This window comes from Barbatula barbatula (genome assembly GCF_947034865.1).
Source record: "Barbatula barbatula genome assembly, chromosome: 4".
Classification (NCBI taxonomy): Eukaryota; Metazoa; Chordata; class Actinopteri; order Cypriniformes; family Nemacheilidae; genus Barbatula; species Barbatula barbatula.
Window position 1 is genome coordinate 6,687,775 of NC_136768.1, and position 26,989 is coordinate 6,714,763.

Here is a 26,989-nt window from a genome sequence, read left to right on the forward strand (position 1 = left end):
AACAATGTGTTTTACTTAAGGAATAGTTCACCCCCAAAAATGACTTTCCATAGGAGGAATGAAAAATACTATGGATAAGATAACGGGGAGCATTTTTAGGTGAACTATTCCTTAAAATAGGAAACATGTAATTATTAAATATTTAATATATTCAAATATTGTTACATTTAAAAAAATAACATAAAAATAAAAACTGACCCTATGCACATTTCTGGTCTTATTGTGTAAGCACAATAAAAAAGTACATTTATTGAATATCCTGGAAATGCATCACATTACAGCCCTTAAATTGCTTTCTAATGTCATTTCATGTTGACTTTAGAGACAATATAACATTTGTGTTTGTCTTCATGAATAATGGTCGGCGCTGCATGATGTCAGCCCCTTTAAAATGTCTAATTTGATTCTAAAAGGTTCGCCAATAATTGTCCATCCGTGAAAACGGATAACAGGTGTCTTCAACCAAATTACCATTAATATTTAAGTTTTTAATGGCATATTCTCTCTCTAAGATCATGAAACACGAGATGGCCTGAATTGCATTTTGCCCCCAGGCACCACGCCGCAGTTCGGTCCCCTGTGACAATGTGGGTAAAGGGCAAAACTAAGCGATGCCCAGGTCGTGAGAGGAAGCATCTGGGTGTACATCATCAATCATACACAACTCATTATGTATTCACTGAAATAATGTACATATTCCCCTGAGACTTCAATTACATCCGAGGGCTGTGTTTATCTTTATAACAATAGACCCCGGCTAATGATGTTTGTCTTCACAGGCCATCATTGTCTGAAAAGCCATTGTGAGTTGTGGGACCAATCTCCAGTGATTTCATCCCCCGGAGGCCGCATCGGACCGACCTCTGAGAGAGACACGATCAATCAAGTAACCGGTAGACTCGAGCGGACAGGTCTTCACATGCAATATAGCAAATGTCTATTTGTCAGCGGTCAGAAGATACGAGACCCTTCATTAAGCAAATGGAAGAGGGGCTGTCTCTCTAAAATGGCGGTTTATGAGTGATCGGGCGAATCGATGAAGAACACAGCACTCAATTCCAAGTCGGAATGAAGAATAAATAAAGAAATTAAGGGGAGACGGCGAGGGAGTGGGAGAGAATAGGGAAATGTTAAAAGTTGTGTGTTTTTCTTCTCTCTGTGGATGTCTGACCTTTAGAAATGTTCGGCTGTCAGCTGAAGCCTGCGTGCGGCTCGGCTGCGCGAGGGCAGACTAATGGTCTTCGTTTCTAGCATGCGGCTCTTGTTAGAAAACCGCAGCTACATGAAAGATCTGTTTTCTGCAGTGCTAGTCTTTCTGCAGATGTCTCCTGTCCGTATCGGGGGCCATGAATCATCACGGGTTGTTGATACAGCAGGAACCTGCTTCTACATGCGCACCTGCTTACGCAGGCAAATAAAAATAACACCCAGCCGCAATCGCACCCTACAGCAGCCTTTATCTTGCTTACACGGGTCATAACATGTAAAATTCGAACACAGCAGAGCTCACAGCGTCGGCAGAAACTGTTAGAGAGACATTACAGCCACCTCTGAGGTTACGATTAAACTGACTCACAAAAAACAGCTATATTTATCGTGTGGGTGCCATTTTTTTTAAACGTCCTTGCAAATATAGTGATCACTTGTGATCCTGGTATTATTAATGGTCATGAATCGGACAAAATATTATGTTAACTACTAATCGATGACAGATGAATTTATCTTTGTAGTTTAATAGATAATGCTTGTTGACTGTTGATCATTTAACTTGAACACAAAGGCTTTTAGGAACCACACGAGCAGATGGGATGTAAAATAATCTAACCAATCTAACCAAAAATATTATTAAATAATTAGACATACGCCTTCATATTAAAAAGTTTTCAAGATCAAGAAAAACTTTTCAGCCAAGTGAGCATTAAGTTTGGAACTGTGATGTATTTTGTACACCATTATAGGTGTTTCTATCCAGTGGACTTGATAAAGTGAAGCTCTCCATATGTCTTCTGTGGTATTAATGATGAATCGATTAATTTATTGATAATTTTAAAGAAAATCGACAAATAATAATATAAAATTTACTGTAAAAAAGAATAAACAAATAATTGTTTATATTATTATTTAAAAACAATGTAACATTTAATAAAATAAAAATAATGTCCATTCAAATGTTGACTTGTGTCAACAAGTGTTTCCGTGCAGCATACATTTAGAAATACTGTTCAAATCAGATTACAAAATCCTCATTGAGATGTCGTCGCCAATATTGCTTCTTAACACTTTGTCTGAAGGGTAGTTTTGCTAAGAATAAACTCAATGACCATCATATCCTGCCACAAGTATCTATGACACACACTCATGCCTTTTGGCACAGCGGATATTTTATCAGAAGTCCCAGGCCTCGCATGGCAGAGCGCATATGCCAGTGACACAGAGGGGGGGGGGGCTTGGTGACAAAGCATGTGTCTTCTCATCTCCTCATTGGCATATGCCACGTAATTCCTGGCGAGGAGAACAACATGCCAATCAGAACCTATGTGCTGCAATCTAATGAAATAGGCTTCCTGTCAATCAACCTTTCAGGAAGCAGACTAGTTTTCATTACCTAGCCACATAAACATGACATTTCCTCTATCTCTATTCAGCCCATCCCAACGCAAACGGCATCTCTCAACGATCCGCCCCCCGGGTGTGATGCGCGAGAGGGGGCAACAGGGAGAGCACCCATCAATCTCTCCCAACTTTCACAGTTTTTTCATCACCTCTTCTTCTTTCCTTGCATCTACGACTCTCTCGCTCGCTGCCGGCGCGTGGCATGCGAACAAGCCGCTGCATTATTGGCAATTTCACGCTGCGCGTCTGAAGGTGTAAAAGAGGAGGAGGGAACGGTTAGACGAGAGCAACTTAAAGCCTTTGGATCGACGCGGGCGCTGTTTTTTTCATCTGAACTCGTTCCAGAGGCGCGGAAGCAGAATGGGGTCATTCGGACCGCTTGCTGCCTTGCTAGCTCCTGAAACACAAAGACGGTTCTCTTTCCCTGAGCGGGCGTCTCTGTGTCCCTTTACAGAAAGACAACAAGTGAAATCAGATGCTTTTTCAGGAGCTTTTTTTAAGGTCCTTTGTCCAATCTGAGCACGTACGGGACCAAGCTAGAGAAACCTCTGGCACAAGAAGTAAAAGGATCGGGGACAATAAACCGGGGCTTGAACTACAGTATGATGAACTTGACTACGTTCCAAAATGTTTTTGAAACCACTGTTTGAACTTGGCCAACATTTTACCCTTTGAAGTCCTAAGATACTTTTTATATTAATATTTTAAAAACGTTGATGTCACACACTATGTTCTCAACAGGGTTTTATCATCACACATAACAAGGAACTGCCATAAAGGACAGAAAGAAAACAGCACGGCATGCACCAGGCTTAAAAAACCTGTGAGGGTGAAAAAGACCCTATTAATAGATCACAGTTTGATCAAAATGCTCAGTTTATGCAAATAAAGCCTGATCAGCATGGCAAGTGTACATCATTGAGAAGATGAATCGGCTCTTCAAGAGCTAATTCTGCACAGTCATATAATTAGCCTTTCAGAGTCTTTCCTTTTCATGCTCAAGTAATATCTCATGCGGGGATTGTTGTTAGCAACAAAGACATTATTTCCCACAAATCTCAGCTCCATGTTCGACGTAATTATATCAACACTCAATCAGCTCGGAGCACACCGATCCTCATGCGCACCCCAATCTCCTGCACTTGAGCGGTTGTTTGTTTGTAACACGTTTGTTTGGTTTAGGTGCATTTGGCCGGAGGCAAAATACACAAATATTTATTTTTGAGATCAAAATACCTATTTGCAACTTAGCTCTATAAATTAAGTAGTGCAATGGTGCGGTTTTTGTTTAGTATGGAAGGGTTTGGGGTTCAACTCCAAGCCAAATATTTAAGATGCGTGGTCGGTGTTCTTGATGGGTCGTATAATTGAATGATGGAGTAGAGAATAAAGGCAACAATCCTGCGTAATAGCACTCTGTCACTCGACCTCTATTACCTTTTCTCTATTCATTTCTCTGTCTCAATTGTTCACGCTTGTTTTCACACTGCTTCTTAAATTAAAGAAGTCTTCAGTTCTTGTTTCTATTCTGACGTGGGCTTTACCCAGCCCTGACATTACCCAGAGATCGCCACAAAGACAGGTTGAGTAGTATCGTACAACTCTCTGCATGTAATGACATTTAATAACTTAATTGACCGTGAGCTAGACTTTCATAGCAGACCTCTATTTGAAAGCACTGTTGCCTTGATTTAACCCAACATCGGCCTGTTCCGTGCAGCACGTCCAACTTCAAACTAACTGTCGGATGTCAAAAGGAGTGTTGCTGATCTAAATCACACCATTAAATCCCCTTTTCAAGGCATTCCTGTGCCGTTAACATATACGGTAAAATCCAACATCTAAACACCGCCACAGGACAGGATTTTCAAAGACCTTTGATGGTATCTAAAGGGCAGGTGTGTCATGAAGCCTTCTTACATCAGCTGTATCCTTACTACAGTCTCTTTAAACATAAAAGTTAAAAATCACCCGCCGGACCTACGGGAGGTTCATGAAAAAACTGAGCTTTCATTGTGCAAAGCTCAGGAGACCAATCCGAAAAGAGTCATTTGTTTGATTTGGCTGAGTAAAGCTCGATTACAGAAACATGCAGTCGCTGTCGATGATGTCATCACGCACTCCATCACCCTTAAATGTGAAATGTCAGCATTTGTGACTAGACTCCAGTTTTGCGTTTCCACATGCTTGACAAGCATCTGAGGTTGTATGTTTGTGTGCGCGTGCGTCTGCAAAATATTGTTTATTTGTTTCGGCATCTGTGAAATATTCAAGAAAGCAAAAGCTGCCGGGTTTGTGATGCAAATCATGTTTTTGCATGATCTCAACTGTCAAAAGCAGTACAACAGGAAAACAGCTCAGCATCTCATTGCGTTTGTGAACAAGCTCTTGTCTAAGCATGCTCACTTTTGTCAACAAGGATCTACTTTTTTGCGTACGCATGCACGTGAACATGCAATGCCGCACGTTAACACTTATATAGTCCTTCGAAACGAAAGGTAAAGCCGACGCTACCCGACAAGTGCTGGGGCACGTGACCTTTTCACATCTACATGTAAAGTGAGTTTAGTCTGATTAGGAGATAACGATCTTATGATGGATTATGACCTTTGCTGCAGTAGTTACGATGGGAGATGTAATTACTGAGGCAAATAAACCTGGAGATCGACTTTAATGAATGGATATGCAGTGCTCGCAGTGCACAGGACTGATTAAAACCATGTCACACCATCTCATAAAGTGCTTAAATGTGGTTTAAATCTTGACCAGAGTGAAACTTGGCTGCCAACTGAAGTCATGTTAATTAAGAGAAATCAAGACTACTACCGGCGGAGTATATCCACTACAGAATTTAGCCTTCTAAATCAGGTTTCATTTCATGCAAATAAAAAGGAACATACGGAGAACTGACAGCTGATTTTACAGTCTGTAGTATAAAAAGCACTGGTGTGTCTAGGAGGGTGAAAAGCTTGAATTATTTAGCAATGTGATGTAATGAGAATGCAGAAAGAGTGACAGCTGTAAGAGAGCAGCCATAGTCTGATTTTAATGACGTCTAATTGAGCTGGTTATGAATATTAATGACAGACCCAATATTCATTTGCAATATTCTTATCTTTCAGTCCGCAATGTCTGAATAAGAGAGCCGGGGGTTCAGGAACATTTTAATGAATGAAAAAAAAACACACAGTCAGTGCAAGAATTGCTTTTATTTACATGATTCCAGGAGACATTCACCGTGCGTAATTTTCACACTTTTTTTCTGCTGACACAGGGAACATGGGGTGCTGGCAGACATTTTCTTTAATAGGTCAGATGTCAGCACAGCGTGATCTATGGGTAGATACCAAGCCTTCCACGCTTATGATATTATGCATTTGTGATGTTCTCTTTCCAAGAATGCCTTGAAATTATCTTCTCTCCTACTAGGATAAAAGCACAACACCTCAGTAGCACACACTGCATGCCATGTTCTACAAATCATTAAAAATGAACAAAGTTCTCACATTTTCAAACGAAGGAAACTTTTTAACTAACAACTAAAAAAATACATTATGGACAGCATGTTCCTGTGAGAAAAGCCCATGCCCGGAGATCAATCCTATCCACAAGATGAACAAACCGTCCTGCAAACAATGCCATCCACAAGATAAACAAACCGTCCTACAAACATGAGATTGTCTTTTGTTGTTCAGGTTTAAACGCTCATCTGTCTGGGCCCATAGGCACTTGGGAAGTCTGAGAGATGTCTGGCTGAACTGAAGCTACAGTAGTTTTGAGTGGGCTTCAGTTCTCTGCTTCTCCATTTGGATTCCCCCTCCGTGTGTCTGATCTTTAAATAGCAGCGCACAGCTGCCAGTTGTAACCCCGTGGGAGCAAAGCTGTGAGCATGACTTATCGAACCCTGGACTCGGGATTAAGGGAACAGGGCCCAGCTTTAAAATCTCTAAATAAAAATTAAATAGTTTGAATAAATAAATTAAGTGAAAAACCAAAAAGTTAAAACATTTGAATCTTGCAAATAGATTTCTTATTAAATAACAGAAACCATACAATGAATAAATACATGAGGGCTGTCAAATCGATTAACCACTATTAATAGATTCCAAAATAAATGTTTGTATATAACATCTTTGTGTGTTGCATGTATATTTATATATTACACATAATGTATAATTTCAATAAAATAACTATAACAATAACAAAAAATATATATATTTGAGGTCTGTCAAACCATTAATCGTGATTAATCGCAAAGTTTGTGTTTACATAATATACAGTATTTCTGTGCACAGTGCATATTAATTTTGTATTTATTAACACATACATATTTAGGAAACATTTAAAGGTATTTATTTATATTTACCAAGCATTTAAACATTTTTTATCAATTCACATTTAAACATTCTCTGCATGTATGTGTATATTGTTATGAATAAAAATGCATTGTACACAGACATATATTATGTAAACACAAATCTTTATTCTGGATGCCACTAAAATGAATACTTTGTACACCAAGTCCTGTTTATAAATAATTAAGGGTGCACTTCTAATGTAGCAGTGCATGTTTCAAAGACATGCAATCTTCTTTTAATGATGGTGACTGCATCAGCGTATGTGTGTGAGAGACGACTTCATTATTGTACTCCAGTCCGGTTTAATGTAAGTCCGTTTTAATGAACTGATGAAGATGGCTAGTCTGTGACACGCACGATGAAATGCACACCCCTTCTATTGTGAGTTTGTGTGCATGTCACATCTGACATTAACAGTGGCCCTTTCGTGCAGTCGCACTGCCCTAATGAGCAGGAGAGCTGCTCATCTGTTCATTAACCGGAAAGAAACACACAGCATAAGAGGAAAGGCCGACAGAAAGCTTGCAAGAGTGAGCGAAGCATTTAGAGTGCCACTGCTTCCTTTACAAAGACATCTTGACTCTGGCTTGACACACAAATCAACCCTTACTATAATTTACCGTGGTAACTGACGTCTGACAAAAACTGCCTCTGAATGGATGGAACGAATGTATTTTTGGTTCGATATGATTTTTGAAAGCAGGTGTCTTGAGATACATACATTTTTTATCTTTTTTAATTTCTGTGTTTAAAAACGTGAACGCACAAAAACTCCCTACACACATAACTGCATTAATTCTTTATTTGAGTTCTTTAACCATAAAGAACAGACCATGACAAATGTCTGTAATGATAACACTGAATGCTATAAAATACAAGTGTTTATTTGTATGTGACCGTTACAAGGAATTTCTGTTAAATGTTCTCACACAAGGCCTCGTTTCCCGTTTCTTTCTATATTGTTATTTCAGATATGCATCTATAATCATCAAAAAGCTATTCATCCGTGTCATGTGTCCGCCCGTGATGAATATGACTGCGAGCGAACCCCTGTATTTTGGACGGCACTACAGATATATCTCTTATGAGCCGGGCTTATACTTTACGCCGTGATATTTCACAGTATAATATCCTTATCATATCCGCAGAGGGCACAGTGAGGATATTAAGATATACATCACTTTCATATCTTTACCCCACCTGCATCCCTATCGTGTCATGTTGATGCAGCGTAAGCAGAGAGAGCTGAATATTGAGAGACTGTTATCTACGCGTTCACGAAGAGGGGCTTTCTTGATCTCACTGCGCTTCTCTGCTTACTTAATTAGACTTTCATATCAAGAAGTCAAAAGCTACAAAGTCCCTACTTGGTTTTTTTCCATTCCCTGAGCGCACAACCTCGTAAGTCCTCTCTTGCTCATTGGTTTATGCTCTGAAGCTTGTATGTGTTCAGTGCCCTAAAAGATGCGAACGCTCCCACAACATTCACATGCAGAGGCAGATTTTCATGTTTTATTTAAACCGCAAACCCATCCGAGACCAACAACAGCGATTCTTGTAAAATCATGCGAATGATATTAGTAACGCATCCGTCTCCTGCGTGCAGATAGCGAGTTCGAGCGCCGTTCCCCGCTCCTGTCATTCCCCACTTTTCATGTTGTCAACGCGGCCCTGACGAGCGAGTATCCAGGAACACCGCAACCCGAAAGCATTTAACTACAGTGGCAGGAGTGCACGAGAGAGATGTCGTTCACTTCTGCACTGGGATGGCTTCAAACATTCCTATTTGTATATGTACGTTCATGTGTTTTGGTCGGCGAGTGTTTGGAATCAGTTTACGAGTAGGTGTTTTGTGCATAGGCGATTTGGGGTTGTTTAGAAGCTGCTTTTTTCTAGTCTAATCCCTTTATAAAAGACAACATCAAACTGTATTTTCAATGCATTTAGCTTCTGTAATATGATATACTTTCATATTATTGCTTAATAATGTTTTCCCCGCCCATTCTGCCTTAATTTCATCATCACACAAGGGGTAGAAGAAGTTACATTTTGGTAAAGAAATATTTTTTAAATTCTGTCATTCAGGAACTGGAACGTCTGTTAAGAATTATTTTTAATTCATGTTTTCTCATGTAATACATTTATGACGGTGCATCTCAGCGTCACATGTGTCTCTGAACAAGTGTCTTGTCACACAACAACAGAGCATTTATCAGTCTCAGATGCAATGGGTTTGAGCTCACTTGTCTCTTTCTCTTACACTTGCCTTGCTTTTAAATGAGGAGCTAGTAGCCATAGTTACCGGAGGAGGAGATGCAGACCATCCATCTCTCTCTTCCCTCGCCGTGTCGCTTGCTCTTTAATTTATGCAGCAGTGGCCATACTGCAGCGCATGCGGAAATAGCATCATTCCTCAACATAACTCCCTTTCCTCCTCACTCCACCCATATACCTATCGGAAAGTACTCTCACACAATCTGCTTCCCATTTATTCTTATGAGTGCCATCAAGTTTGTGTGTGCGTGGAGCCTCTTTAACTGTTCCTGATGAGTTATGACCATTCGCAAAAAACTTTTTTTACCACATTTACTGTGTTGCTAAAACTACTGTTTTACCATGGCAGAGGGTATCAGATAGGTTCTTAAAATAGGTTCCTATACCATGGTATTACCATGGGGGCATGTTAAAACAACATTATTTTTTATTAGTTCACCCTCTCCACACAAAAGACGATATTTTGTAGAAAGTTTGTAACCTTACAATGGTGGTACCCATCAACTTACAATGGAAGTAAATGGGTACTGCCATTGTTGTGTTTACCAATATTCTTCAAAATATCTTCTTTGTGTTCTGAAGAAGAAAGTCACATATGTTTGAAAAGTGGGTGAATTTTTAGGTGAACTACCACTTTAACATTATTTTATTGCTGTAGCGTTTGACCGACAGAATTCTGAAAGAAAGTTGAGGTTGGTCTGGTGTTGGACTCATGTATGGTAATGACTCATTTTTTTCCCTGGCATTTTAAAGAAAAAGCAATGTTGTATTTCTTCAGCTTGTCTAAAAGAAAAATGAAACCCCCTACTGAGTGTCCAACACTTTAACCCTTTTATGGAATGGAAGAAAAACCTATTGGATCAGGCGAGTCAGGATTATTCAAAATGATAGTTATTATGTTGTCACGGCTTGGAGTATTAAAACATTTCAATGCGTGTTAAAATCAATATAAAAAATAAGAACAAGTAATGTGAAAATCTTACAGATAAAATGCATCTACTACAGTACATGGCAAAATCATCTCCCTCAAAATATTAAACTCGTCTAATATTAGTCTGAATCATTTAGCCCACAAATCCTTTTTGTTCAGAAAAGAATGTAGAACATTTTTGTTTCCAGGGAACCTTTACGATTTTATTCCGATACCTTGTTCCATATTGTCAAAAAGCTTTTTAGAAACACAGCCAGTGGTAATTGATCGCAAGAGGTAATACATTGCCAGCAGGCAATACCAGATTTCTGGGTCTTTATCCTTCAAAAACTAGCTCTACAGTTTGCTTAAAAATTGAATGCCCTCATTTCTAAAACTATAATTTGCATTGAATTGAATGACTAGCCCCGAATTTAACAACAGTAATAAATAATAACAGTGAGTCATAGTGAGTTACTAGAGTGCCCATCATGAGTTGTATTGTAATTCTAATGGCCCATAGCTGGTACAAAAAGGTACACTTACCGCACTACTACATGAGATGTCTTTCACTTTGAGCCATGCGAGATCCAACGTTCCCTCTCCTTTATAGCAGGACTGAAGCCTGTCTTTAATTCTTTCGTTGATTTCTTTCAAAGTGAACACACAGAGTGCAGACTCCTGAGACGATTCTTTGGGCCTCCTCTTTTGACCTTTGGAGAACACGGCATAAAGGATGTCATCATCGGGTCCTACGCCCAGTGATCGTGCCAGGATAGAACCAGCCTTGGACAGGTAGGCAGCCTGCAGCAGGCGATACTCGACTCCATCCTTTACGCAACCGAGAGGAACTTCAACATACGAGTTGAACGCTGTGTCGTCCTTGCAAAGTCGCACCAGTTTGGAAGTGTACACCTGTTCACGTCCTGCTGCGGAAGACCCTGTTGTCGGGCCTCCCCCCATTTCAGGCTGCAATGTGAGAAAATAGACAAAATTTCCACTGCTAAACCCATAGATGTAATAGATGTCAAAGTCTGGCACTACCGTGAAAGTATCTGAAGGAATCTTAATCATAGAGGCAACAAATTCATCATGGAAGACGTACGCGAACATCCCATCCTCCTCAGAGTTACGGGTGAGCTTACGACTAGAAATTGTTGGGAAGTACTCCGGCCTTCCATCAACAGCTGTAGCCACGAAAAGCTTATCGGGTGAGGCATCGCCGTAAGACACAATGACTCCAAACACGGCGCCGCTCTCATTGACGCCAGAGAGGTAGTGCTCTTTTTTATGGAAGGGCTCTCCAAGTTTAAAGAGATCATCCAGGCGAAGCAGCTTGCAAATACCCTGGTACAGGCTGCCGCATGCCAGCAGCCGGTTCTCACGGTAGTCCATGAGCAGCATCTTGTTGACATTATTGGTCCATGTGAGTGGTTCGCTACAAGGCTGGACGATACGGGGTGGATAGCAATTCCGGTTATCCTCTTCCGGACCGGTCTGATGTGACACCTGTACGTCCAGCTCAGGTGAAAGTTTGTAGATGCGATTAACTGCCCCGAGGTACACATTCCCATTTCTGCGATCTACAGCCAGGTGGTTAAAAGTCCATTCTGGGTTTTCCGCCCGGAATGTATTATATTCCTCAAGTACTATGGATGCCGCTGAAGGCTGTTGGGGCCTGGGAGCCACGAGGGGAACCAACAAGACAATGATGCAGCAAGAAAAAGTTACAAAGTTCCATCTCCTGTTGTGGGAAGCCATTGTCCTTGTGCCTTAGGGGAAGAGTGTCTCTGTCCACTGCTCTCTACCTGTACGCGGTATAAGTATTCAGGCTTCTCGTGAGGTTGAGGACATTCTGTACCTGTAAAGAGAGAAAAAAACAAGAGTATTAGTGTTGTGAATATAGACTTTGAAAAGAAATACAACTAGATTCAACACCACACAATATGGTGAGCCCACAGAAGACAAATTATGACAGTTTTCCAGTAAATGAGATTGAAAAGGGCGCTCTGGGAGCTGACAGTTGGCATGAATGGATGCCATTCTCAATGGGATAATGCATTTGCCCCAGGAGTTAACAGCAAGTGTGGGCACAATTTCTCTGCTTGTGCCACAGCTCACAGCTGGACCTCTGGCCTTCTAATTGATTCTCCCCCCTGTATATGATTTGCCGAAGTTTCCCATCTCTCCAGATAGCCCAGCTCACCGGCTGACAAATATGAAGAAGTGGCTCACTGATATAGCCATGCCTGCAATGTGAACAGTGGTAGACCACAGGGTCAATTAGAAGGAATTGCTAAAGGTTGTGCAAATCAAAAACATAAAGGTTTATCCTTAAGTTAATTAGGTTTGGACCACCTTTCTGGTCTGCACACAAAATTCAACCTATTCTTGATAGCCAATTGTTGGCCTTGCAGCCAACCTAGCAATGGCATGATATGCTTTCCCAAAAGTACTGAGGCTCACTGCGAATGTGAAAATCAACGCTTTGCTGTTGTAGCGGCCATTAATACATTATACAGAGTGAAGGGTATGGACCTCACAGCAATGATTAGCCACTGAAACAGAAAGCAGAGACGCGGGAGTTGGCCCACTCAGAGGCATAGTAGACTTATATTAGGGTCTGCAGCCTAGGTAGATGTGTATGGAAAGGGTTGAAAATATAGCCATATGTAATCTGAGCAGTGGGGGATAATTTTCTCTGATAGAAAACTGTAGCGTACAAGCCCTTCATAATGCTAGAGCAGGTATAATTTACTACGATTACATTTAAGGTGAGAAAGAAACTAGACATGAGGTGGGGAAAAACATGCACGGAGGAAGAGATGGTTTTGTAAAGCTAAGGAAAAAACACACCATGACCCTTCAAAAAAGCATGCATCTATTCCCAGTCGCTAAATAAAGCACAGTAAAAGCATCACCTATTCCACACCAACTAAACTGTGCATGCTAGTTATATGTCAATGATTGGATAGCTTTCATGCGAACCCTTCTAATTTAGCAGTAGGCTTAATGATCCACAGATCTGCAAGGTCATCCAAAAACAAGGGTCTGGCCAGACTCTTCCCATAGGCTGCTTCAAAATATTTCCAGTTGGCCTCATTTCAGAAGTTCCAGTATCTTGAATAGGAAACATGATTTGACCTCCGGGCCGGGAACACTCAAACTCGGGCCAGTGGAGATATACCCAGCATGCTGGCAAGATTTTGGAAAGCTTACTAGCAACACACATACACACAGACAAGAGACCACATGCTGAGTAGCCACATCAAAGACTGCTAATGAAGTCATGTTTAATACCACACACAAGCAGCATTTCTGGGAATGTGAGGAAACAACACATTTAGGGTCCGGGCTGCGTGTGGGTATGAGTGTTTGTGTGTGTGCATACTTGATGAATACTTGGATATTCACGCTTCTCGCTCAATTTATTTGACTTTCCAGCATTCAGCTGCCACGGAGGAAGTCTCACTTGATGCATTTCTTTCAGTTAACTAAAAGAAATATCACAGTAAGACAGCAATAACAAGAAAAATATGTAATTCTGAATCACAGCATTTCTGAAAGCAGCACGTCGGACCACCGCTGGAAATAGTTCTGCACTGAAGAAAAATAGGAGGGAAAAACAGAACATGGGTGTATTGATTTCACACTGCTGTGGGCTAGATGTGAAATGGCCGAGAAAAAGCTGTCCAGGTTAAGACCTTAAATTTAAGCCAGAAATGACTTTCCAAGCATCCGTGTTGCCAAATCAATGCGAGAGTTTGCGTGTTTGCTCATATGCCGTCTTCGTGACATTGGGTTTTTAATGACTGCTCATCAGAAGGTTAACAGGAGACAAGTTCAAGCCTTCTTCAATTAATAAACAATATAATGAAATCAATAGCCATGTTTGAATTTATTGCTGTCTCCGTTGCCATGTCCAGCCTGACTGTTTCATTAATGGACTTCTGGCTGAATTGTGCAACAACTGCCACCAATGCCACAGACTCCATACTGGGCACCACTATGGCAAAGTCAGTTGACACCAAAGAGGGGGGAGGGGCGTTGGGTTAAACCAGGGGTAGTCACCATTTTCATGATATTTATTTGCATTTCAAGTGACAGCCCAGGACATTTGAGTGTCAAATGAGGTCAAATGAAAGTCACGGGCTACTTGGTGGTGGTGCTGATTTCAACTGCCCAACAAAGAGATTGTAAGGCACTGAAGCTACCCGGAGTGTTTGACTAGAGCCTCTTCAGGCTTTGCAAACACTCAACCTTGAAATCACATCAGAACACCCTGTGAGTGTGTATGTGTCTGGTGGTGGGGGGTTCAAGGGCATCCTTACAATCACAAATTTATCCTCGCTGATCTCAGAGCATTATCTCACAACAGTGCAATTCAACTTTGATTACAACATGTCACAAATACATCCGCGAGGAATCTCGTGCTCTTTGACACACTCGCGCAGACGCTTGCCAGCGTGCCCTCCCGTTAGACTTTCATTAATACAGGCTTCACTTCTCATCCCTCCGTGGACAGATGGAGGGATTCATCCCTCATGTGGGTCTAGAGGAAAGGGCGACAGAAGGATGGCGGAAAGAAAAGGAGCCGTGTTTACACACAGAGCTCACACAGATAAAGGTTTTAATTATCCACAGACTCCCAGAGGGTGAAGAGGCTCCGCCCACCATAAACCTTAAGGGACCTCTGGATGCCCGAGAGAGGGCACATTCTACACAAATAATATATGTAATGTGATTAACTCCCAATGTCAATTAGAATCTTAAAGATGGATTGAAATGCACCGTTAGACATAAAGTGCTTGAAAATTTGGTTATGTAGTCAACAATATATAGAACTATAGTGAGAAAAGCAAAAAAGTTACCAACCGATCCACGAAGGCATATCATAAAGAAAATAAGCGCACACAAAACTAACAAATCTTCTATCTCAAAAAGTAAAACTATATGCAATGACTCTGATGTCAAGATCAAACTACGAGCAGTGCGTTGTGTGAACAGGTCATACATGTCAAGAATGATACATCAGTTGCGCTTTTGAAATTATTGACATTATTTTGATTGTTTTCGAAACCATGAGCTAGCCCGAACGAGAGCTCTCCCAGTGTTGTGGTATTTCAAAGCGATGAACTGAGCCCAACGCTGGTCAGACAAATCCACTGGATCTGAAAGACGTGTTGACATCTGCCTGTCCTCTTTCTTTATTGCTCTCTCTCTCCCATTTTCGACTTCTTTATATTTCCTCTCTCACTCTGATCAGAGGGACTGTAATCCTCCACAGCAGCTCTGGGTTCAAATACGCTTTCAACCGCTTTCCATCCGACTCTCTCTCTTCGACACACAAAAAATCTGCCTTCCCGTTTTTCCACTCTCGCACCTTCTATGCATCATCAAAGAAGCTGGGGTCTTACTCGAAGTTGAAAATGTGTTTGTCAGACTTGCTGCCTTGAGCAGGCACATGTCTCCCGTCAAGACCGAAGCCCTCTGAACTGGCTCATAAACACACAAAAATAGACAGCTAGTCATGTGTGCACAATCAAACAAACACCCAGCTCTTTCCCACATGCTACATCTAACAAAGACAGACATACTCGTCTGTGTCTACACCATCTCTATCTGTCCTGTTACTCAGTGTTGACCGCACTCCACGGATGCATTGATACCATTAAGAAGCCTATAGGAAAGCTACTGATCTTCATCATCGGCATCCTGTTATTAGGTTAAACTAAGAGCTGCTTCCTGCCGCTGTCAGTCGTCTCCAGTTTTTCATGTAAACAAATGTCTTATTTGCCGCTCATTACTATGGCTAGATGAGGCCTTGAATTCAATTAAAGCGATCTCAGGAAGACCACAAAATAGTAATCGACCTTAATGACCTGGTTGTGATAGGATGGGGAAATGATATGATCTTTAGATAAAAACTGGAATGTTATACTCGTTTAGATGACAAGACGGTAAAGCAAAGCAAAACCAGACACAGACTGAACAACTTCTACATAACTGTCTGAAAACATACACAATTCAGCCAAAATCCAATTACAGATCTGAGAGAAAGAACTAAAACATGATGATATCACAGTTTTCAAACAAAGCAAATATCAACATTATTATATTATGACCCAGATATTGATTTAATAATGTATTACCGGGTTACTGCTGATCCCCACCCGTATCCTTCTTTAATCATCCCCTTTCAACTCCGAGCCGCCCGAGAAAATCGGATGCAGAACTTTTCGACAAATCGGGTCCTCCGTCTTTCACCTTAAAGTCCTTACTCGCAGTCTCAACACGTTCCACGCTGCCTCTCCTTTCACCTACCTCCATTTAAGAAACGGGAGCAACTGAAATTCACCCTCGGCTTCTGTCAGTCTCACCACATTACACCTGCATACTGAAAGTTTTATATGCTCTTAGTATCCTGCTGCTGTGTTATGCTCTCTTGCTCCCTCTCTCCCAGCTTGTTCTGTGAACTTCTCCGTAACTCCTTGATTTGTTTTCAAAGACAGTCATGAGAGGTCACCACTCAGATGATGTCTTATTTATGACCCACACACTTGCCGGGAGACGAATGCACAGTTCAGCATATTAAATCAAGACAATAGCCACCTCCAGTTTCAATGTATCCATGCACAAATCATAATGTTGTGAATTTCAGACTGTATGACATCACGTGAAAATTCCCCCGCTATGATACACATACATTTACTAGATGTCTAAAAAATGGCTCATGAGAAATCCATAATCACTGTGCACACACACACATACACACACACACACACACACACATGCATGGCTTTTATCGGCTAGTGACAGCAGATCATGAACACCTTGCCCCCCCCAACCACCCTTCAGCCTTTCCCAAAGCAATTCTGGGGAATTTCAGAGGCACCGATGCAGGTAATAAATCAGAGATCATAAAAGTTCATTTCCCACACAGCAGAGTCAATAATACAGTGCTGATGTGTTCTGGGCCGACTGGCGGTGGAGACTGGAGGTGATTGACTGTCATCAATGAATGCCTTGTTACATCAACTATGGGAAAGATGTTTAGAAGGTGCTGATGAATGTTTTAGTTTGAAGGACTTCATAGAGGTGAAGCAACCGTTTGAGCCCAAAGGCAAATGCCACAGTTAAGAACCAAATAATGAAGTATGGAAACGTCAATAAAGTTATGAGATATGATCTCAAATACCAAATGCAACTCAGTTTACCTCTCCTATCATAGGGCCTTTAAACTGTACGAGACATGGGAAATTATTCATATGAATATGATATACCTGAGAGATGTATTTAGGGAATAAGCTTTATGTTATCAGTTTGACACTGGAACGGGTAGAATTGCTTTTTCAGACAGTTTGGTGACTAGTTTACTAATACTAAGCTTCAATTGTAAAGGATTAGATTGTGTTGAATGGTCTTGACCCAAGATTAGAATTTTAGACATGAAAGCCTGATAATCTCTAGCTTTGTACTGATTATTATAAACCAATAAAGTGTGTTTTTAATTTGTGTGTCTGTATGGTGGGGCAGTAGCGTTGTGAGGGGTGGGCTATGGGGGCTTAAGACCCTCATCTTTTGAAAACAGTTCATTACTGATGAAATGTATGATTATAACGATCGACATATAAAGAGTTCAGATGCAAAACCCTCTAAAAAAACACCTCTGTCAAAAATGAGATGATGATGTTAAGTCACTGTTATATGCTCAAGAGAATTTTGTGTTCTGATCATTTTAAGATAAGACTCTTTACAGTGTACTGGACTTTTCCAAGTTTAAAAAGCTACCAGTTAAATAATCTACCAGTGGGTTAAGAAAAACTAGCATAAATTTAAGAAAAAAGTCAAACTAAATAAGTTTATTTTTTACTTCAAGTAATGTTGAATGTTATTCTCAGGGGGCTAAGCTTACTATCCCTTCCGACCATAGCAACGCCCCTGTGGTGGGGGTGTGTAATAATCTGTGTGTAAAGGAATGGGGTCTGACACACATGACTGGATTCAGCTGTGATAAACTTTTACCCTCACATTCTCTACACACAATCCCATCACCATCTGGTATTTTTCTGGTGAAATGTAAGATGCTGTACAAATGAACGTTGGATTTTTATATGATGTCTCTGATATTCCAACATACTGTATGTATAGGCTATATAATTACTTTTGATTCTATAGAAAATTGTTGGTTGTATGATACATTGGTGAAAATGGTACAATTTAAATGCAAAAATGTGCTCACCCAAATCTGGTTTTCAATCAGTCTTCAGCTTCAGTCAAACATAAGTGCATACATGTATGGTGACCATGACTTAACAGCAATGGCTTGAACAAGTGTTGAACAAGGATTCCTGAAATAGTTCTACTTTTTTGTTTAGATAAAGAATACAAATTTAACTTCATGGGTGAAATATTCCATTAAAAGTGGACACATGTCCTTGCTATTACTTAAATGATCATCCCTTGTGTTGGCAGTGACCTGCTTTGAGAATAGCCGTACTTTAAATGACATCTGAACCCTAATATACACCCTAAATGCAATAAGACCCTGTCTGGCACTTTCTTTTAAATCCAGTACTCTGGAAGAAGTAATGTGTGCAGATTCAAGGTCTAAAATAAATCACAGCCACATTGAAGTCAATTGAAGACAGTGGAACGGGTTGGAAACACAATCTAATTGCCAGGGAGGCTGCAAAGCAAGGTTTTAAAGAATCTGTCAGCACTGCCTCTGTTACAGGAGAAAACCCATTTTCCTACAGACTCACACAAGTGATAAATCACCGGTCAACATTAACCAAAGGGAAGGGCTGAGAGGGAGAGAGAATAGAGAGGGAAACGGTTTTCTGAAAGGTCACAACAGAAGGCGTCTAAAATCACGCCTCTAACCAAGAACAAGTATTGCGTCTGCATATATTACTACGAGTAGAGATGCACCAAATAAAAGAGTTGACATGACAACTCTTTGTAAAAGTGTGCGACATGACAAGGTCACCCAGTTCAATAATAAAGCTATAGAGCGTTCTCAAGAATGAGGTGACTTGGCAAAACTGTTGCACATAAATCCGACAGAGTTTGACATGCTAAACAAGTAGACTTGCTCTCTGCTTCTCTCTCCAACAATTGATACGGCCATTGAAAACACACACACAATGATATAAGATTTAACAGTATTTATATAAGCTTCATCGCTGTAATTCTAGCTACTGTAATAAAGAATCATGCTGAGCGCAGTCGATTTCGTCTTATGTCGAGGCTTAGGAACTTATGCTAATGAGACATTATTCTGACAACGATAGCTACTGATAAGAATGACTTTAAGAAATGACTCAGACATTTTAAATATGATTTCTCCCAAATATCTCCAAATGAATGAGTCATTGATAAACTACACACACACACACAGCATTATGACTTTACATCCGAATCCGAGCCTTTACCATCGTTTATGAACTGCCAAACACAAAAGCAAATACATCTCACAAAACCATCACTGTGTCTAATCTATGGTTTCCCTAGTCACACGGACAAAGGAGTAGGATCCCCCTGAATGCCAGCATTCAAGTGCTGGTGACAATAACACTTGTGTGAACACACACATCCATACTGTGAAGATTTCACACTGCCAACGCCCCGGAGGCAAACCGTCATGTGCGTCATATGCAGAGATAATGATGAACACGAGACTGACGTTTCGATGATGCGGGTTAACAACGATGCACCAACGTCCATCGTTTTCATGTAGCAGACTTCACCACAGATACCCTATTGTCAAACCACTGCTAGATCACATACTACTCAAGCGTTGCAAAAATACATGCAGATGAGATTAGATTGATCTTTTTCATTATGGTAAGTTACATTAAGTACAAGTCAACAAAATATAGTTTTGTCTAACCAGAAGTGCAATAGCAGCAAGTGGAGGATATGCAGTGGTTGCATAAGTGCAGGAAAAAATCAACCTCATCAACATGAATGTTATACAAATCAATTGGAAATGAGAAGGCTTTGCCTGCTGCCCCGTTGATGCTGGCGGAGTCTCTTCGTGAACTTTGCCGCAACTTTCTTACAGTGCGATCCTTCTGCTGGCCCTCTGGCGCCAGTTTTCCTCTCCTACTCATCTCCGTGCAGGAGTCAGAACACAAAGATAGCGCTCTATTCTGTTTTCTATTTACCTTCCTTCCTTGCTCTGTTTTTCAGAGCCCTCGGCGTAAACATGGGAGGGCTTTCAGCAGGGGCTCCTGTGGTTTGGGATAAAGGAACTGTAATCCATTCCTCTATTCTTTCCCTCTCTGCAGTTGGTCGGGCTGTTTAGTTTTGATTTTTAACATGCTTAAACGCATCACATCTCTTACGTGAGTGAATCCATCCAACCCCTCAGGCTCTTACGCTGAGGGCTCGGATTGAGCTTGTGCCGATGTTCTACACTGGCTCAATCCCAGTCACACTGGAAAAGTGGAAATAACCTGTAGCACGCTTGTTTACTCTCCATCTTGCTATAAGAGGATGTTTCGTCCCGTAGTGCTGCAATAAAAGAAGCGAACATGAATCACCCTGACAAGATTCTAATATTGACTGCATTCGCTGAGCCAAGCCAAATAAATTTTCCTTGTGAAAAGTGTCCAATGAGGGCTCGAAAGCCCTTATCTTGAAGTCGCTGGGATGGCAGGGGCACAAAAAGCCGCTGGAGAAGATCGTTCGACAGCTGTAATTCCCTGTCAGTGTGACAGCAAAAAATGCACTTGATATGGCATTATTGAAAACTTTGAAATACGTCTATAAAGCAGGGATGAGGCATCTTGGCTTAGTCCTCAATTCAGTGTCCGCCATTCATTAAAATGTTCTGACCTGGTTATTGGTTACAGGATTATTTGCATTAAATGACTTAACCCACATCAGTGTGTCAGACTCACTAGCACCCTCTAGCTCACGCCGCAATCGTAATTTGTGTGTGTACACGTGTGTGGAGGGGGGAGACATTAAGAGCGATAACGGAGCTAAAAGTCCCATGTTTCCATGGGAACACTTATAGATGTGAGAGTGGGTGGCAGAGGGACTGTAGCTGGCTGATACAACAGAGATGCCTAATGCACAGAACACAGAAAAAGAAAATCATAAATACACATGTCCATGCACAGATTGTATATACGAATCCAACTGTCGACACGCATCTGTTGTACTGTACAGACACCGACAGCATGGTTGCGTTTTGCTGAATGAGTTCACCTGTGCCTTCAGGAATTAAAGGAGTAAAAAATACGGTTTACTTGTCTACCCTGAGTGTTTAATGTCAAGGTGAGTCAGACCCTACCTTTGCAACTCATAATGCACAAAACGTCAAGGCTCTTGATAAACACTACACAATAGTCGAGCTCAAGTCAACAGGAAGTTGACTCACCTCAAAACATTTTAATACATTCTCATCTAGGGCCACGGACGCCATATTCGGTTTAAAGCACATTCATTGGCCAAATGGAAAATGACAATTGAAATAAGCCATTAAGATGAAAGGTATCAAGAGATGCCAAAGACTTCCTGCATTCATGTTAACCATAAAATGATAAAACACAAGCTGGGCATTCAAACGCTGTTCATAATGACATAAACAAGCTCAAGAAACCGTGAAAGACTGCACCATTGCATAAGGGCCTATCCTTCCTTTTGCTTTTTAACTTTCCCTTCACACTCTCAAGACAGTGCAGGAAATAAAACAGAAAAATCACATTTAAATCTTGTTCGCGTTTCCAGGCGTGACTCTGCTGTGTTAAAACAGAGACTATAATATAATATTTCTATCAGATAAGCCAGACAATCTCAGACAGTAAGGTCCCCTGCAAAAGTAATAAGGCACGCAAACCTGTCTGCAGTTTCAAATCATTTTGTGCATCTGAAACAAAACTAATTTATTACCTGTCACACATGGCTCAGCAGAGGCAAACATAAAACCGCCACACGGATGTTGTTTTTTCTCTTTTTATTATAATCCTCCTGACCTAACCCTTGGGAATATCTGCATTCTGCACCAAAATCACTGTGCGGTGTTCCATCCGTTCTGCTCTCAAATTTGAGCTCTTGACAATTAGAATATGCCTTTCTATCCAAAGCACCTCACAGTACCCCAAACAGAGCATGAGGGTCGTGCTCAAAAGCACATTTTATTTTTGTTTTTATAAGTTAAGCGTTCCATCTCCTAATACTGTCTCTGATCATCTGCACTATAAATATCAGGTGCTAGTGAAACGTGGAAGAATGCAGTCTTGGTTCATTTGCACCTAAGCATAAGGCTAAAGCTTGTTACAAAACAACAGTCAGTTTCACATGATAAAGGGAAAGCAGTGGTGTAAAAAGATATAAAAGATGTACGTAACGCACCCTCAAAAAAACAGACAGCCCGCTGATTCACAACGGTAGTCACGTGTGCAACAGTGCTGACAGGAAGCCAAGCTTCATACTGCTAGAAATCACTCTCTTCTCATTATCCGCACAGACACACATCCTACGGCACACACTCGTGCCGGGATGTGGGGACGCGCGACGGGAGTCTATTCTGAAGATGTTACAAGCAGGACTGTCACTCACAATTCACACATTTACCTACGGATAATCCCCACCCAGCTATACACATAATATTGACAATGACATAAGCATGTGGACATGCATATAATGTACAATTGCATGAAGAGCCGTTGACATTGGCCTTGTGCCGAATGACACCCTCAGTCCTATGAGTCTACTTTTTGTTACAATAAATATTGAGTAATAGTCCACTTAAAAGTCCTTACCAGTGCAAGTGTGGCATTTAAAACCAGTACACTGTCTCTATTTTACTTATGATGTACTACATGCACAAACTTATCATCTAAATCAAAACCACATCGTTTTCCAAATGCATAAAGGAAAATGTAAGATTCTGAACACAGAAAATATGTTTGTAAGCTAACACAAATCCTATCAACCGCTGTAACACAATCATAAAGGCAAAGTAAGAAACATTGTACAATCGACAGACTGCATGCGCCGCACATATTTAACAAGCCGGTTGAGGAAACCAGTCTACCAGAGTCTCATTATATACACACCAGCTTACGAACATTGATTTTTCTTCCTTTAAGATTCTTGTACGCTGTTGTGTCGTACCAATGTATTAGATGGTCAGCAATTTAGTCGCTCACCTTATTGGAGATTAATTTCCTCAAGCAAGCTCATCAAATCACCTTTCTAAATGGGGTAAAAATGCTACCCAAACATCATCACCATTCATCATTCCTGTGTCAATTACCCATAAGCGCTAGTGGCAGAAAAAGCAATAGATACTCCTATAAAAATGCTGTTATATTGCCCTCCAATAGCACTGCTTCAACCTGATTGGCTGGCAAAGCCCATTAACCTCCTATAAGAACAGAGTGGGCGGCACCTCTTTGGAAGAACAGACAGAGAGAGTGATTCACCAGTTCCCAAACCAGTCATTCAGACTCGCACAACCCATCTCACCCACTCTGCGCTCATACTGGAGTGCGTGTGAACACACACTCGGCTCAATCCACAAGACTCTCGTCCTAACTAACAACTCTAGAACATTTATGACATTTTAATCATCCAACTCGCTTGCTCTCAGAACATTATTATTTCCAACTTTGACCGAGAGATGAAAGATCTTATGTCAATATTACATTCATCCTTGCTGATAGCGTGGTGCTTTTAAGGTCTCTGAAAGCTCAGTGGGTGGGGGGAGTCAGACAAGCACACCGTCATGCATTCAAGGCCAAAACTCCACAGGAATGTGCTGAAATGATTAAGCTTTGTGTTTTATCGCAGTCTGATGGTAGTTGCCGTTTCTCCTTGAAGCTCCGGGGCACTTTGGCTGCATAACTGAGCGTTATGCGCAAATTGTCTGACGCACACACTTCAGGAACGAGCGAATAAAAGAATAGAAGTTTGCATGCACACACTCACACGGCGATGCAGGCAATGCTCCAATTCTTTTGTCACTCACCTACAGCTTCACACTAACATCTAAATCAGACTTGCATAGAGACACATACTGTATACAACCCCAAGTGGAAACTATCTCTTATCAGCCAACAAAACTTTCTTCTATTCACAATGCCTCAAATACTTCATTAACACAACCGCCTTGAATTCGCAACACAAAGATGAAATCTCGAGATACAGTCTTCTGCTGTCAACGCTGTGAAGTCCCACTATGAATAGAATTCATCTAAGCTGCTGAACCGCTCAGATTCACACTGTATTACCGCCACAGATTCTGATCCGCAGCAGTCAACACTACGTTAAATTAAATGTAAAGTAGTGAACAGCATCTGTCAATCAGACAGCACCGATGCACTAGTGCCTGATGATGATGACTAGGTCCATTCTGTGCATGTGAGAGCAGCGAATCTGCACCATCCATCTAACATTAGATACGTGCATCCTCACGTGCTCTATGTTGCATTGAAGCAAGAAATGTGGCTTCTGATCGCTCAGGTCACGAGACTATTAGACGGAATGATCGGAGCAGAAGATGCATGACATGCAGCTGTTCATGAGCTCGGATGTATATGAGGGTGATTATTAATCCATCCACATCTATAAATTCAATGAAATGCGTACATAAATATATATATAGCATATTTAAATACGCTAAAGGAGAGTTTTGTTTAATGCATAACATGAATCATAATCAGGAACTTTCAGATAAGGCTGGAATGAGATGACTGGGACATCAAGGACGTTTAAACCAGACCTCAACATTCTGGTGACCCTGGTGAAATTCATAAAATACTGACGCACTATAACTAGGTCCCAACCATTGCCAAAAATGCGGAGGGTAAAATCTCTCGCATGACACGCGCTTATTCTCCACCTCATGCCGTCAGGTACAGCGCGAGCCGAGAGGCAGCGCTCACTCACGCGGCTTACAAGTTGCGCTCTTCTCAAGTTAACGCTCTCGCGGCACGCGCATCTCCTCTTCAAGCCTTTTATCAAGCCCGCGTTCCTTATCAAAATAAATCACCCATGCCACCATCCCGTCAATAGCGTTCCATCCTCCCTGCCCAGCCATAGACTGTCATCCCGAAATAGCGGAGAAAGATGCGCTAGTTCACTTGAAGTCATGAATCAAGTCTTAAATCGAGTCATGTATTATAATATAATCATAAGGCGCTCGTAATACTGACGAACGCTCCTCTTAACATAAATACGCCAAGTCTCTGAGACTCGTTGGCACTCCGCGCGCTTATGCGTTTTCTATAAAGAATGACTTGTTTTAAACGTTTCAGATCTCATCATGCCAGTGCACTTCCCTGGAAACGTGTCGTTTTATATAGAAAGAGATATCCGGAGAGTAAAACGTTAAAATCCTTTAACGCACGGGTGCGTATGGTGCATTGCCCTCCTCGCAGCACGCCCTTATACTACATAACAGGTAACGCGCCTCGCTTACCTGCATTAACAACCTTTCCGGGTCACAATTTCGTTGAAAAACAAGTTCGAAATGTTAAAATAGCAATCCGGTGGTGCGGTTGTCCCGTGTCAAGCGCTTACCTGTTCCCGCTGCGGATTTCACCTCACCGCCGCAGTCGCGCTCACACTGCGGATGATGGGCACCTTCGCAGGAATCCCAACTCACTTACTCCAGAAACAACGCCTTTAAAAACATTAAAACACTTGGTTCTATTCTGGCTGACTTGCTTGTAATTGCCGCAAAAATCCTCCGCGTTTATTTTCCTCGGGAAGAAACGACAGAGATGCAGAATCCCATCAGCGTTGAGCGGTGTCCTCCTCTGCGACTAATAAACCGAAGCGCTGGTGACCATTAAAACTGCCGCTATAGTTTCCATCATGACGCACTGATTGACAGAACTGAAACCGCGTTACTGGGATCCCGCGCGTGGGAAAGAACGTGCCGTGCGCGCTGCAGTAGGAGCTCGGAGTCGGAGCGGCTGTCTTGGAGTTTGCTGGTTCGCAGCTGACTCTCTAGAACTAGAGAGGCGTGAGTCAGTGGCTTTCTGCTGAGACGCTGCGACTGACTTGTTCTACGAACCTTCCTAACTCGCCCGCAGTGACACCCAGAATTTGGCCGCGGATTGGGCTAATTGTAAAATCTCATTGGCTGCAATGAAGGCGCGCGTCTTGCATGAATGATGCATAGGATGCTGCACACTAATGTCTTTTTATGTTTCTATAATGCATTCATTCCGCCCTATAAGGGATTTAGGGGAAAACACGGGTGAATACAATGATGGGGACTGAATTATGTTCGGATTTGAATATCTAATCTGTGGGATCATTTAGACATGGAGATTATAGGAGGTAAATGTATAATTATGAATAAAGATTTTGTTGAGGGATTATCTTTATACAAATCTATTTACTTCCATTATACTATTTATTGGAGATTATCTAAAAACAATAATGCAAGTCTTTAAATTAGAGAATAATTAGAGAATGTTAATTATGATGATGTTCACATTATGCTATGCATGTAGATTAAACCGACTGGAAAATGTTTTAGGCTCTTGTGATTCTATTCACAAGCAAGTGATTTGCTTACAATCCACTTTACAATCCAACTTTTAAAACCAATAATCTCAAACTTTCCACCAACTGTAGCGTGATTAATACTGTTTGGTTGACTCGGTGCAATATTCCTGCCCGATCTGGTCGCGCTTTTTGAATGCAAAGAGCCTCAAAACACTGCATCACAGCTCCACCTGCAGGCCTACACAGAAATATTCCATCTATGTTCGGACACACACACATCCCAATTTTTGCTCTGCGCACCAGGCGTCTCATTCATTCCTAATCAGTACAATGCTGAATGCAACCCTGATCT

At 41.3% G+C, this 26,989-nt stretch overlaps 1 protein-coding gene across 1 annotated transcript in view; it reads right to left on the reverse strand.

Moving 5' to 3' along the window:
* plxna4 (plexin A4) overlaps positions 1 to 26,164 on the reverse strand; it is a 172,893-nt gene extending 146,729 nt beyond the window's left edge. Inside the window, exons 1-2 of the mRNA XM_079455328.1 lie at positions 25,699 to 26,164; positions 10,702 to 12,016 (exon numbers count right to left, since the gene is read on the reverse strand). Coding sequence (XP_079311454.1) covers positions 10,702 to 11,916 — 1,215 coding nt within the window. The 5' untranslated portion in view covers positions 11,917 to 12,016; positions 25,699 to 26,164. The remainder of the gene's footprint in view (positions 1 to 10,701; positions 12,017 to 25,698) is intronic.
* Between the last annotated feature and the right edge of the window lie 825 nt (positions 26,165 to 26,989).